This window comes from Mobula hypostoma, chromosome 9, assembly GCF_963921235.1.
Source record: "Mobula hypostoma chromosome 9, sMobHyp1.1, whole genome shotgun sequence".
In the NCBI taxonomy this organism is placed as follows: Eukaryota; Metazoa; Chordata; class Chondrichthyes; order Myliobatiformes; family Myliobatidae; genus Mobula; species Mobula hypostoma.
This window is the reverse complement of record NC_086105.1, coordinates 66,191,186-66,207,059: the sequence shown is the minus strand read 5'-3', so window position 1 is coordinate 66,207,059 and position 15,874 is coordinate 66,191,186. Positions and strand designations below refer to the sequence as shown.

General features: G+C 39.8%; 1 protein-coding gene across 6 annotated transcripts in view; it reads left to right on the top strand.

The window, feature by feature from the left end:
• nap1l1 (nucleosome assembly protein 1-like 1) overlaps positions 1 to 13,097 on the top strand; it is a 77,430-nt gene extending 64,333 nt beyond the window's left edge. For 4 of the 6 annotated variants that reach the window (XM_063058439.1, XM_063058437.1, XM_063058438.1 and 1 more), the window contains exon 15: positions 12,563 to 13,097. In XM_063058439.1, coding sequence (XP_062914509.1) covers positions 12,563 to 12,601 — 39 coding nt within the window. In that variant the 3' untranslated portion in view covers positions 12,602 to 13,097. Of the gene's footprint in view, positions 1 to 9,312; positions 9,351 to 12,562 lie in introns of all 6 variants that reach the window. The other 2 variants (XM_063058441.1, XM_063058440.1) reach the window with 2 other exon arrangements.
• Positions 13,098 to 15,874: the final 2,777 nt, after the last annotated feature.

Here is a 15,874-nt window from a genome sequence, read left to right as displayed (position 1 = left end):
TGGCTGATCCTCCAACTCAGAACCCCGCCCCAGCCTTCCCTCCATACCCCCTGACCCCCGTAGCCACAAGGGCCATATCTAACACCCTCTTAAATATAGCCAATGAACTGGCCTCAACTGTTTCCTGTGGCAGAGAATTCCACAGATTCACCACTCTCTGTGTGAAGAAGTTTTTCCTAATCTCGGTCCTAAAAGGCTTCCCCTCTATCCTCAAACTGTGGCCCCTCGTTCTGGACTTCCCCAACATCGGGAACAATCTTCCTGCATCTACCCTGTCCAATCCCTTTAGGATCTTATACGTTTCAATCAGATCCCCCCTCAATCTTCTAAATTCCAACGAGTACAAGCCCAGTTCATCCAGTCTTTCATCATATGAAAGTCCTGCCATCCCAGGAATCAATCTGGTGAACCTTCTTTGTACTCCCTCTATGGCAAGGATGTCTTTCCTCAGATTAGGGGACCAAAACTGCACACAATACTCCAGGTGTGGTCTCACCAAGGCCTTGTACAACTGCAGTAGTACCTCCCTGCTCCTGTACTCGAATCCTCTCGCTATAAATGCCAGCATACCATTCGCCTTTTTCACCGCCTGCTGTACCTGCATGCCCACTTTCAATGCCTGGTGTATAATGACACCCAGGTCTCGTTGCACCTCCCCTTTTCCTAATCGGCCACCATTCAGATAATAATCTGTTTTCCTATTTTTGCCACCAAAGTGGATAACTTCACATTTATCCACATTAAATTGCATCTGCCATGAATTTGCCCACTCACCCAACCTATCCAAGTCACCCTGCATCCTCTTAGCATCCTCCTCACAGCTAACACTGCCACCCAGCTTCGTGTCATCTGCAAACTTAGAGATGCTGCATTTAATTCCCTCATCCAAGTCATTAATATATATTGTAAACAACTGGGGTCCCAGCACTGAGCCTTGTGGTACCCCACTAGTCACCGCCTGCCATTCTGAAAAGGTCCTGTTTATTCCACTCTTTGCTTCCTGTCTGCTAACCAATTCTCCACCCACACCAATACCTTACCCCCAATACCATGTGCTTTAAGTTTGCACACTAATCTCCTGTGTGGGACCTTGTCAAAAGCCTTTTGAAAATCCAAATATACCACATCCACTGGTTCTCCCCTATCCACTCTACTAGTTACGTCCTCAAAAAATTCTATGAGATTCGTCAGACATGATTTTCCTTTCACAAATCCATGCTGACTTTGTCCGATCATTTCACCGCTTTCCAAATGTGCTGTTATCACATCCTTGATAACTGACTCCAGCAGTTTCCCCACCACCGACGTTAGGCTAACCGGTCTATAATTCCCCGGTTTCTCTCTCCCTCCTTTTTTAAAAAGTGGAGTTACATTAGCCACCCTCCAATCCTCAGGAACTAGTCCAGAATCTTAACGAGTTTTGAAAAATTATCACTAATGCATCCACTATTTCTTGGGCTACTTCCTTAAGCACTTATATAGGTCATATAAGACCATAAGACATAGGAGCAGAATTAGGCCATCTGGCCCATCAAGTCTGCTCTGCCATTCAATCATGGCTGATCCATTTTTTTTCTATCTCCTCCTCAACCTCAGTTTCCGGCCTTCTCCCTTTAACCTTTGATGCCCTGTCTAATCAAGAACCTATCAACCTCTGCATTAAATACACCCAACGACCTGGCCTGTACAGCTGCATGTGGTAACACATTCCACAAAATCACCAGCCTTTGGCTAAAGAAATTTCTCTGCATCTGTTTTGAAAGCGTGCCCCTCTGTGCTGGAGACTGTGCCCTCTTGTCCTAGACTCTCCCACAATGGGAATCATCCTTTCTACATCTGTTGTCCAGCCTTTCAACATTAAAACGGCTTCAATCAGATCCCCCCCCCCCATCTTTCTGAATTCCAGTGAGTACAAATCTAAAACCATCAAACATTCCTTGTTTGATAACCCTTTCATTCCTGAAATCATCCTTGTGAACTCCCTCTGGACCCTTTCCAATGCCAGTACATCTTCTCTAAGATGACGACCCCAAAACTGTTCACAGTACTCAAGGTGAGGCTTCAACAGTGTCGTAAAGCCTCCGTATCACATCCTTACTCTTGTATTCTAGACCTCTTGAAATGAATGCTAACATGGCATTTGCCTTTCTCACCACTGACTCAACCTGCAAGTTAACCTTCAGGGCGTTCTGCACAAGGACTCCCAAGTCCCTCTGCATCTCAGGTTCCTGGATTTTCTCCCTGTTCAGAAAATAGTCTGCGTATGTCTACTACCAAAGTGCATGACCATGAATTTTATAACATTGTATTTCATTTGCCACTTTCTTGTCCATTCTCCTAATCTGGCCAAGTCCTTCTGCATCCTACCTGTTTCCTCAACACTACCTACCCCTCCACCAATCTTTGTATCATCTGCAAACTTGGAAACAAAGCCATCTATTCCATTATCTAAATTATTTATATATAGCATAAAAAGAAGTGGTTCCAACACTGACCCCTGCGGAACACCACTAGTTACTGGCAGCCAACCGGAAAAGGATCCTTTTATTTCCACTTGCTGCCTCCTACCAATCAACCAATGCTGTAACTTTCCTTTCATGTCATGGGTTCCTAACTTGGTAAGCAGCCTCATGTGTGGCACCTTGTCAAAGGCCTTCTGAAAGTCCAAATATACCACATCCACTGCATCCCCTTTATCTATCCTACTTGTAATCTCCTCAAAGAATTCCAACAGGTTCGTCAGGCAGGATTTTCCCTGAAGGAAGCCATGTTCACTTTTGTACAATCTTGTCCTGCATCACCAAGTACTCCATCACCTCATCCTCAACAATTAACTCCTAACATCTTCCCAACCACTGAGGTCAGGCTAACTGGTCTATAATTTCCTTTCTGCTGCCTTCCCCCTTTCTTAAAGAGTGGAGTAACATTTGCAATTTTCCAGTCCTCTGGCACCATGCCAGAATCTAATGATTTTTGAAAGATCTTTTCTAATGCCACCACAATCTCTAATACTACCTCTTTCAGAACCCTAGGGTGCAGTTCCTCTGGTCAAGGTGACATATGTACCTTTAGGTCTTTCAGCTTTTTGAGCAACTTCTCTCTTGTAACAGTAACTACACCCACTTCTCTTCCTTCACACCATATTTATGCAGAAATAGAGAAAATTCTACAGGGTTCACGAACTTTCTAACTCCACTGTACACTCAGCACTGATCTCCTGGTCTTCTATATCCTTTTTCATGGTAAATAATAAGTACTTTGCTTCAGTAAGTACCTCACTCACATTCTCTGCATCCAAGCAACTGTCGTCATGTTTCTCCTCTCTCCCCCCCCCCCCCCGCCAACCAATCCTTGAGTGGTCTCACCCTCTCCCTAGACATTTTCTTGCTCTTGATGTACGCATAGAATGCCTTGGTATTTGCCTTAATCCTACTTGCCAAGGACTTTTCATGGTCTCTCCTGGTTTTTCTAATTTTCTCCATTAGTACTTTTCTGGCTTTTTTAGAATCCTCGTGCTCCATTTGGTTCTAACTTCTGAAGCTTTTTTTTACTTGGCTAAATTCATCGCCTCTCTGGACCACCTATCTTTCCATCCCACCCCTCCTTCCTAACAGGAACATTCCTTTCCTGTACTCAGTGCAATCGATCTTTCAACACCCTCCATGTGTCTGATGTGGACTTGGCAGATAAAACGTATTCCCAATTAAGGCTTAGTTCCTGCATTATGCCCTCATAATTTGCCCTACTCCAATTTAACTCCAAAGGCCATACCTATCCTTGTAGCTATCCTGAAAGTTAAGGAGTTGTGGTCACTGTTCACCTTCTGAAAGGTCAGACACCTGGCCAGAATCATTACCTAACATCAAGTCCAGTACAGCCCCTTCTCTTGTTGGATCATCTACATTTTGATATAAGAAACCTCCTCCTGGATACTCTGAACAAATTCTGCTCCACTTAAACCTTTTACACTGAGAAGGTCTCAGTTTATATTAGAGAAGTTGAAATCTCCCATGACAGCAACCCTGTTATTTTTACACAGTTCTGTAATCTGATTATTTATGTAGCTACTGGGGGGGTCTGTAGTACAATCCCATCAGTGTGATTACACCCTTCCTATTTCAGCTAAATGGACTTGATATCTGACCCTTCTTTTATGTCTCCTGAGTGCAGCTGTGATATTCTCCCTGAATGGTAATGCAACTCTCTCCTTCCCCCACCCTTTGCCACCGTATCTATCTTTCCTAAAACTTTGAAAATCTGGTATAATAATCCTGCCCCTCTCAACCAAGTTTCTGTAAAAGTCACAGCATTGTAGTTCCATTTACTGCTCCATGCTCGTAAGTTCATCTCCCTTACCCATAATACTCCTAATAAAATATCAAACATCAAGCTATCTGACCCATCATACTTGTTATGAGGGAGCCTCCAGATGGCTGTGGATCTAGAAGTGTGACCCGTGGACCAGTGCTGCTGGGACACAAGCTGGGGTCTGATCAACCTTGGCTGGGTGTCCTGGGCAAGGGTGTCTGATGTTGAAGGACTTCTCCCCACCACCCTGGTTACACCATTGAGGGTGTGTCCCAGCGCACCCTTGGATGTACCTCAGCATCTAGTTATTTTGATTACATCTGGAAAATTTAGACATGAATTCCACCACATGCTTTCTGAAGTACTCTTCAATTTAATCAATTTAGTGTCAAGGTTATTTGTATGAATGGCAACAGCATAATGATATTTTTCTTTTGTTCAGATCTGTTTTCTGAAACTGATGTTCTTATAACTTTTGTCCCTTTGCCTACTTTTTAATAAGCACCATCCCATTATAAAAGTGGGTGAGGTATGCATTGGGAAGAAAAATGTAAGTAAACAAGAAAGCAATCAGCGTGGATTCAGAGGGTGGAAAGGCTTGCTTCCTGGCTGGATGATTCTGCCAATGTACCTAGAACCAGAGTTCAGCACTGAAATAGTTTAGTCCACAAAGGCTATAAAATCCCATTTTCTTTAATCCCATTTTATTTTCCCCTATTTTACACACTATGGGCAATTATCCCACCAGTTTGTATGCTTTTAAAACATTGAGGGAATTCAGGACACCTGGAGGAAATTCATGTGATCACAGGATTGAACCCAGTTGGCTGGAGCTGTAACTCTGCTGGCTGTGCTACTGAACTGCTTTGTGTCTATAGTGAATAATTTTGTTTAGTCTTCATTAGTGAATAGAGGATTCTGAAGGTTTATTGTTTGGCTGAATGTATGTTCTAGCTACCTAACAATGTTATTGTTCCTTAATGTTTTTCTGTTGCAAATTAAAGAGAATGGTGCAACTATTTGTATTGATATAATGCATTACTCATTTCATGTGCCTGATTATGATAGTGCAAGTTTCACTAGCTATTTTTAACAAGTGAAATGCATATCAAAAATCTAGACTTCATGGGTGATGAACACTGAGTACAAGGCTACAGCAACCTGTGATATTTAGGTAATATTATTATTTTCACCTGAGGGTACCTGTTTAAAGTGTTTTTAGTGAAAATGGTTCCTTATTCAGTCGAAGGTGATTTTTAATGAAAACATTAAAAGTCATTCGCTTGACAGTGAATAAGGAAAAGTTTTCAATTGGTCATTAACCAGAGGCCACATTTAAGATAACTGGTTACCCTAAGTTTTTAAGAGATGAGATAAGGAGAAATGAATCTACTGCCTAAAGGGGTGATGGAAGCAGATACAATTTAACTCCATAGGGGACTATTCACATAGGAATGTTTATTAGTTGGAAACTGGCCATGTCATGAAAAATTATTGTACTTTGTTCTGGCAATTCAACTGGAAATGTTCTGGTCAATTGAATATTTGTTAATTTGTAAATGGCTGAGTAGTTGGGGAAATTTGTGAGTATATTAGTTGAAAGATGCTGGATTTTGATTGTATTATAAAGTGAAAATGCAACCAGGGTAGAGGTATGTACGCTGAACACTTTTTAAACATCAGTTGAAACTTCTCAAATAAATATGACACTTCTGACTAGATCAACAATATGTGGAGGACTCAGCATAACTTTGTTTAAGGCAGTAGAAGTGTAATGTATGAGTTAGCTAGGAATCCTTGGAGAAGTATATCATGCAATACTGAGCTGGGAATTCAATCCATCAGCTTTTCCTTTTGCATCTTTCACACTATCAGCACCTCAATTTTAGAAATTTCAGTCCTTATTTTGAGCTCATTTATCAAAAGTGAAGCTCAATTTTGTTCTATAAAACAATTTACAGCTGGTGTGATATTGCAGCTTATTTGTGGTAGTAAATGACTTTCCTATTTCACTGCTCCTGAGTTGAGGTTAATTAAACATTTGTCAACACAATATTGGGCAGGGAACTTTAAACCAAACTTGTTTAGTTTCGTTTGGCAGTTAAGTTCAACTTTGCTAAATGATTGTGCTTGATGTTGCAATGAGTAGAAATCTGAAATGTTGAACACCCAGAAATTTTTGCAAATAATGGAAGGTAAAGAATTGGGATCTACAGAATTTTTGGTTGGTACAGTTGTGCAGCTACTTGAATTCAGTCCTGTCTGTAGAGTTTGTGTGTTCCCTGTGACTGCATGGATTTACCGTGGATGCTCCAGTTTCTTGCATCCTAAAAATGTGTGAGTAGGTTAGTTGATTGGCCATTGAATATTGCCTCTAGTGTATGGATGAATGACAGAACCTTTCTTGGAGGTGGTGTATTGTTTAGTTCAGTGGTTGAATTTCTCATGCTATATTTCTCTGGCTTTAAATGATAAATTAGTATAGAAAACAGTGAATTGAAGTAAGATGACATTATGACACAAATATCTTGTATAAAAGTTTTTCTAGGATATAATGAGTTGTCAGTGAAGTTTCTCAATGAAATTGGCAGTATGTTTGATAATACTGAGAAGGATTCAAAGGGAATAGTTTGGGGGATAAACTAGGATAATTTTACAGATGTCTTTTTAACTAAGTGGGCTGTGGGGCTAATGGACCAAGCAGTTTTGTACTCGAGGTTTAACTTGCCTAGTTATTGATGCAGGAAGATTGGTGGGGGATGAATCTCATTACATCTGTAATGGAATGGAAAATCTTATAAAGATGGACTGCAAAGCAAAATGACGGTTGCAAGTTAGTCAACCCCGTATGTGGCATGCCATCTTCAAAGATACAAGTTGAATGACAAGTAAATGATTTGAATTCATGTGGATATTCTGCATTGGCCAAGTTGTGGCTGTATGTTTTCTTTTAGTCTCTGGTCTGCTGTTATTAGGCCAATTAAAACAAGCTATAAAACAGGAAGAATAAAAATTGGCAACTAGTGGTTAGTGTGATTCCAGAATGGGAGATCTCCATAGATATTCAGTTGCTTTGCCTGCTGGGCTTACTTTTGATTATGAGAAAGCAAGCAAGAATACCAAATCCAGCAGGTAAGTAACTTCCCCAGTAAAAAGTTACCTACAATTGCCCACTTGCTGGGTTAAAAAGTAAGCAAACGAGAAAGGGTCTCTGCCTGAAACATTGACTATTTACTGATGCCTGGCATGCTGAGCTCCTCCAGCATTTTGTGTATGCTGCTCTGGATTTCCAGCATCTGCAGATTTTGTGTTTGAAGCAAATGAAGTTGAATGTGAAGTGTTGATTTGGAGAAATTGATGCTTGTAGTTAAACATGAAGCTATTGGATTGTTTAATTGTACCAAGGGAGGGAAAATTGGAAACTGAGCAAATTTAGTGGAGTATTTTACAATTGGGATCACTTCCTTGAAAAATTGTTAATTTCTATAGCGTTAAATGTTTGAAGTGTAAATGTCTGCATTGATTCAAGCTGAGTGGGCAAGTGCATGGCAGATTCGGTTGATTGTGGATAAAAAGGAGATTATCCATATTATAAACACAAGATTCTGCAGATTCCAGAAATCCAGAGTGACATGGGCAAAATGCTGGATCAGGTCAGACAGCATCTGTGGAAAGGAATAAACAGCATTTTAGTCCTGATGAGTTTATCCAAATCTTGTATGAGTTATCCATACTTTTTTTAAGAGGAAAAGGGAGCATGTAATGAGACCAATATTCAAGAAAATTGTTTGTAGAAAGCAAATGTTCAGGCGCAGCAAGTAGTTGGGGTACATGTTGGCTGTCTTTAAAAGTGGATTTGCTTACAGGAACAGGGATTCCTTGGGAGATTCTTCCCAGAATTCCTCTGTAGGCAGTTCTGGTCTCCTTGTGTGAGAAACTGAAGTTTGATGAAGATTTTGCAGACTTGATTCCTGGGCTGGCAGGACTAGTTTTAGAGGAAAGATAAGTATGTTCTCAGTGTTTGGGGGAGTCCAAGATGGGCTCATAGCCTTGGACCCAGAGTATGCTATTAAGAATAGAAACCCTGAGGGCAGTGGAAGCCAAATAATTAAGTGTATTCAATGAGGTATTTCTGGAGCCCAAATTGATCAAGGAAAATGGGGGGAATGTGGGAACAGAGCACTGAAATGAATGATCAGCTGTGATTATGCTGAATAGTAGGGCAGGTTTGCTGGGCCCACTGGCCTGAAATTGAATATTTCTTCAAACCACAGATTAAGATTGAGACTTTCTATGGATTTAAAATAAAGATGAATGGTGGTAACATTCAACAGCTCAGTTAGCATCTTTAGAAAGATTAGAGGTTGTAATAGTTGAGCATTGCCCTAGTGTCGTTTTCTTAAAATGTTTCCAGTGTGCTTTTGTCTTATTTCTGAGTGTTTTGTCACCCTGGTTCTTTAGCTAGATAGTGTTATTCATGGAAAGTTCATTAGGGAAAGTTCCTTGTTCAGTGTTCACTGGCAGCATTTCAGAGCCTTCCCTAAAATAGGGAGTAGATTTCTGACTCCTTGATTTCATTTAACAAGCTGCATGGTCATTTGTGTAATTGATGCCTCCATGGCAGTGACTACACTGTGAAATTGCCTTGCTCATTAATGTCTTAGCTCCGTGTCCCAGGAGCTATTGTGAATAGATTCTCAATCTTTTTCTCCCCATTCTTAAAGCATTTGGGAAGTTTTGACATGGATTTTCATATTGATATTTGTGTATTGCAAAATTGCTGGAACTTCTAGTTTTGAATAGTACATAATTTTCTGAAAAGGTCCATGTCTAACTTTCCTTGAGATTTATTTGTATTATTAATATTTCAATAGTATAATACAAATTACCTTTTGAGATTAGCTTTATTAGTTCAGAATTAGTATGTTAAATTGGAATTTGAACGTAACTAGTTTCAAGTTTTGTACTTTCATGTCAGCTGCTCTTTGAATTTTTCCTTACTAGGTTTAAATGATGGCTAGAAATAACCCTACCCCTGGTAGGTAAGGCTTGCTGATCTTTATTACATAATACTTGAACTAACTACATGCTTTTGTCAAGTACTAATTAGTGGCATCTTAATTTTGTTCTTGCTGCAGTAACTGTCAATGTTTTGACTTTCTAGTTTTCAATCCAATCTGGCATAATTACTGCAGTGAGACATCAGTTTATAAATCATTTTTAAAATTCAGCTAGATGTAGTGCGTGCTGTGTAAATTTTTGTAGAAGTGATGCTGAATGTGATCAATTAGCTTTAGAGATTGGAAGGTTTATTGAAGTTGTGTTTGAGGAGTTTTATTCAACAAACTGCTTATACTGAATATAAGTTCATGTGTTTCTAATTGTATGCTCTTCAATGTATGTGAGCATCTCAAGATTAGCATTGTTGATGTTCCTGTATTGTGCTAAACTTAAAACAAGTGATACTTTCTGGAGTTTGCGTGTTGTGTACATAGATTGAAGTTGAACATGAGTTGTTGCTGACTAAAACTGAAGGGCAGGACTAGGTGTTGGAGGAAAGAGAATCACCGGAACAGTCTATCAGGCATATGTCTTTACAACAGATGGTTCCATGGCAGCGTCATAAAATCAAGCTCGTAACTACAATAATTAAATGTGGATACCGTAAATTTTTAATTCCTGGCTTTTTTTCAAAGCGATGACATTTTAATCAAGTAATATTAGTGCTGCAGGAGGGGATTGAATTGTGCTAGTTTTGAGAGAACAGAGCAATTAGCTTTTCATTTATGATAATGACTTGACCTGCCACTGCAACCCTAAATGACTTGATTGGACATGATTTGAATGATAATTGCTGTACACTGAAATCTGAATGTTTACCTCTCCTTTTATTGCCCGATCACCCTTGCCTACATGTACACCACTTCCCATTGTCCCCTCACAAAAAATTTAGTTAACACATGGTGTTGTACAATAAGTTTTTTATGTTGTCCTTTGTTTTCGAAATCCCCAAGTTAATGAAGTGTTTGATCTCCAGTGCAATAGAAGCTTAAATGAATTGCAACAGCCTGAAAAAGTATTGCTGATGCAGGGACCACTATGGATAACTAAGCCCAGTGCTGACGCATGTCAAGACCTAGTGTGAGTTAGCTTGCATGCAGTGGAGTTTTGAATTTAAGCTGCACATTTTGGAGACAATTACAAACTAGCAATGTTTCAGTCATGTTTTGGAGTTATCATTTGGCATGTAGATGTCTTTATTCTTTGCTTGCTCAAGCATTCTATTCAATTACAGTGTAATCCAGAAATATGGTACGATGCTGCTTAATTGGGACAGGAGACTTACTGTACAGTTTTAAGTAGCATCAGTTGTATGCACTTGCATGGTCGTGAGACATTACCGTATTTAGTGATCAGTTTTTTTTTAAGCGTCAGTTACATGTGTTTGTATTTAAAAAGCAGTGATTTTTGTCACTGAGTTGGTGAGAAATAAGTAGTAAGATGATTCAGAACTGTTTGGCTCACTACAGTTTGAAGCAATAGGCTTGGAGATGCCAGAAGTTACCTGGAGTGAAAAATGAAACTATTTCACTGCTTCACGTTAGGAACTACGAAGCATTTGAAGGTATCGATAATTATCTTGAATGTTGGAGGATTTGATCATCAATATTTGGGGCCCTGAATTGTAGTGGCTGTTTAGAGCCCTCACTACCATTCAGGTCCCTAAACAGCCCTTCCAGGTGAGGCGACACTTCACCTGTGAGTTTGTTGGGGTTATATACTGTGTTCGATGCTCCTGGTGTGGCCTCCTATATATCAATGAAACCCAGCCTAGATTGGGAGACTGCTTCGCTGAGTATCTACGCTCCATCCTCCAGAACAAGCGGGATCTCCCAGTGGCCACCCATTTTAATTCCCATTTCGATGTATCCATCCTTGGCTTGCTCCACTGTCGTGATAAGGCCACACTTAGGTTGGAGGAACAGCACCTTGTAATCTGTTTGGGTAGCCTCCAACCTGATGGCATGAACATTGATTTCTCAAATTTCCAGTAATGTCCCCCCTCACCATTTCCCATTCCCCTTTCTCCCTCTCATATTATCTCCTTGCCCACCCATCGCCTCCCTCTGGTGCGCCTCCACCCCCCCCCGCCTTTTTTTCCTTCCATGGCCTTCTGTCTCTTTCACCAATAAACTTCCTAGCTCTTTGCTTTATCCCTCCCCCTCCAAGTTTCACCTATCGCCTGGCATTTCTCTCTCCCTCCCCCCACCTTCCAAATCTACTCAACTTTTTTCTCCAGTCCTGCCAAAGGGTTTCAGCCCGAAACATTGACTATGCTAATTTCTATAGGTGCTGCCTGGCTTATTCAGTTCTCCAGCATTTTGTATGTGTTGTTTAATAATGTATAATATATTTTGAAGTTTCAGATTCCACATTCTGCCAATATATCCAAAATGTTGGCCTCCTTTTTGTTCTTGGTTCAATTGAACCAGAATGAGTAGTGTCACTAGTTTGTCTGGTCAGTGTGTGTTTGTCTGGAAGATATAAACTTGTCTCCAAGCCTCAATTGAATATGCAGGCTTGTTTTGGTGTTCTTTAGAATGATCCAAACATTTAGTGTCTTGTACAATGATTAAATCTACATGCTTCAAAATGTAATATTACTTTGATCTAAAGAAAATGATAGGTTCTTTTGGCTTGTTTAAAATTTGACTTTGCTCCAAGCGTAGCTATCATGTGTTCTGTTCTGCAATGTCTTGGGTGGAAATGTGTGGAAGTCGAACAAATTCAAATTGATCTGTTTCCTAGTATGAGATTTTTTTTAGATACAACTTTGGGTTTTGGCCAATAAGATGCTTTCCATACTTCCCTCTTTCCCTATTTCATACTAATAATCACTCACTTTATACCTTTTGAAAGGTGTGTTGGTATATATTCAATAGGCTGCTTTGTGTTCATAAAGAGCTCTTGTCTTGTGTGTTCCTCTGTTTGGAAATCCTGTTCATGTATATGTAGATAAAGATAATGTTTCCCTGCTTTCTAAGATCTATTTTCCCCAAATAGTGCAGTGGATTTCAGATGTTACAACCAGAGTCACTAATCACTTTTGTAGAATACAAATTGCATTTCAGTATATGTGCTTGAACTTGTTATATTAGTTGAAGATTCAAAGGATGTTTGTAGTGCTGCAGATACTTTATTCAAGCCATGTCTGTTTCTGATGATTCCAATTTGCTTTTCTGTCTCTCAACAGAAGGATTCAAACCCACCATCTGAGTGTAAACAGCAGTGAAGTCTGCTTATGTGGCCTTGAGGAACAACTGCACTGTACTGGCTTACTATAGACAACTAATAGTTACTTAACAGCCTTATAATGTTTTGTATTTTCTTGGTAGGACAAATTTTAATTAACTTTTTTTGGTTAATCATGAGCCCTTGAATCAGCCAGTTCAGAATATGGTTGGTACTCTTGTATTGTCTATTAATTGGTTGTTCATGGAATGGAGTTCATAGAAGTCCCAGAATTTGTCATTCCAGTGCTACAGAATTTGGATTCTTCAGAATAACGTGTATTAGAGACACCGCCAATGGCTTTTAGGAACAGCAAAATGCCGAGAGACCAATATTTGTTTAGAAATATCTTGCTGGAGAACAATCAACCAAAGTAATTAACCTTCTCTTCAGCCCTGTTGTCTAAATGTATAAAACTGTGGAAAGATTTGTTTTGTAGCTGGATGAGTGTAATGTGGACTTTATACAAAATGATAGAAATAAAATTGTGCAACATGTCTGTGCTTACACTAGCTGTGCCTTCATTACTCGTGTTCCTGTAAAAACACGCAGTTCCAGTGAGTTATCTGCTGGAGACTCATTGAAAAAATGTGGCTGGAATCTATAAATGGAGTTGCAGAATAGTTAATGGAAGGTTTACAGTATGTCCAACCATCTGTACTGCTCATACATTGTTTGCTTAATTATGCTATGGTTTTGTTTATTTGTTTTAATGTCAGATTGTGAGCAACATGATAACTTAACCACCACCTAAAAGGTCCTGCTGTACCACTTGGGTTGTGAATAAAACTAGTATTTTCAGATTTTTTTATTTGTCCAACGTGTGTGCTGTATTGTTTACTTTGTCACAACACAATCACACTTGTTGCTGTTTGGGCTGTGATTTAAAAGAACACTTTCACTTCTGATTGTGGGCCTGTGCTGCAGTTATTATTTCAGCTCTCTGATTTGTATATCTGCTGCATCAGCAATTAAAGTGCTACATTTAAAAAATATTGGCATAAATCATCTTTGTTTATCTTCTGTGGATGTACTTAATCTCAGTTGAGCAATGATCTCTTGTCCTGAAGTGGAATAAAATATATTCATACACTGTACATAGTTATTATTAAGTGTTATGAGTTCCTGATTTACTGTATCTTGTCATTTTGTAAAAATATCAATCAGCCAACTGAGAGTAACATTTAATAATTTAACTTAAAAGTTTTTTTATTTATAGGCAGTCAATCAACCATAAACTTTTTTGTAATTTTAGTTTAATGGTCTTGAATCAATCTGACAAAATTTTCAGTACAAAAACCAACACCATAGTCATAGAACACTACAGCACAAGTGGGCCCTTGTTTGTGCCAAACGGCAATTCTACCTAGTCCCATTGACCCGCAGCTGGACCATAGCCCTTCATCCATGTACCTATCCAAACTTAAATGTTGAAATCAAACCCATGTCTACCACTTCTGGCAGTTCCTTCCACAAATGCACCACCCACTGATCAAGAAGTTCCACCTTGGATTCTGCTTAATATTTTACCTTTCACCCTTAATCGATGACCTCTCGCTGAGGTGATTAGGGCCATGCCTGATCATGGAACAACAAATTTTGAGAAATATCTTAATGTTAAAGGGTGCTTATTTAAATGCAAGTTTGTTGATAGTTCAGTGCACAATTATGAAGAGTGCCTTTATCTTGCAGATTTTTGAAGTCTAACTTGCTGAAGAAGCTGGTGGTTTTGAACTCTGAAATAATTTACCAATGCTTCTTTGGTTAATTTGGTGTTTTCCATATCTATTGAAGACCAGTTTGCTTTTATACTGAAGTTAAATTGCTTTAAAAGAAACCTGCCTTTGTTTTTGTTTCTCCTGGAGGATGATGTAGCATATACGGTATAATGTAGGTAAATACAATGTATTAACACCCTCAATTATTAAAATCACCTTGAAATCTCCTTGCATCCTTCTAACTGAGTACTATCACCATTCTGCCCAAGCTTCATGTCAGCAAGTGTGGAAATAAAACATTTGATTCCCTATTAAAGTTGATAACACAATAGCTGGAGTCCAAACAGATACACTTTGACCACGGCTTCTTTGGGATACCATTAACTTCTCAATTTTTTTTGCTAATTCCCTAGCATTTCTGAAGTTATTTATGCCATTGTTTTGTAATATCAAATCCATGCCTTCTCCCAACAGAATAATCTTATCTGTCATCAGTTAATCTTTGGGATGTTGAGGTTCCCAATGCACCTGGTGGAAATGGGTTACTTTGCAATTTTTGGGATCTTGCTGTAAATTATGTTAACCTTAATAGATCCACATTTGTCTTCATTAATCTTTATCTCTACATAATTTGTAGAATCTTTCACAACCTGCTTTGGTGTTCCTTGTATATTCTTACTATTTTGGTTCTTTCAATCAATCTTTCTTCACTTTGGCTAAGTTAATTGCTCCCAATCCTTGGGCTCCAACTGCACTCAAATCTGAGCACTCCATGAATATTACCTTGGACAAGAATAAGCTATAAATGTTTGTCAAACAACAGGAATTCTGCAGATGCTGGAAATTTAAGCAACACACATCAAAGTTGCTGGTGAACGCAGCAGGCCAGGCAACATCTGTAGGAAGAGGTACAGTCGACGTTTCAGGCCGAGACCCTTCGTCAGGACTAACTGAAGGAAGAGTGAGTAAGGGATTTGAAAGTTGGAGGGGGAGGGGGAGATCCAAAATGATAGGAGAAGACAGGAGGGGGAGGGATAGAGCCAAGAGCCGGACAGCTGATAGGCAAAAGGGGATACGAGAGGATCATGGGACAGGAGGTCTGGGAAGAAAGACAAGGGGGGGGACCCAGAGGATGGGCAAGAGGTATATTCAGAGGGAGAAAAAGGAGAGTGAGAGAAAGAATGTGTGCATAAAAATAAGTAACAGATGGGGTACGAGGGGGAAGTGGGGCCTTAGCGGAAGTTAGAGAAGTCGGTGTTCATGCCATCAGGTTGGAGGCTACCCAGACGGAATATAAGGTGTTGTTCCTCCAACCTGAGTGTGGCTTCATCTTTACAGTAGAGGAGGCCGTGGATAGACATGTCAGAATGGGAATGGGATGTGGAATTAAAATGTGTGGCCACTGGGAGATCCTGCTTTCTCTGGCGGACAGAGCGTAGATGTTCAGCAAAGCGGTCTCCCAGTCTGCGTCGGGTCTCGCCAATATATAAAAGGCCACATCGGGAGCACCGGACGCAGTATCTCACCCCAGCCGACTCACAGGTGAAGTGTTGCCT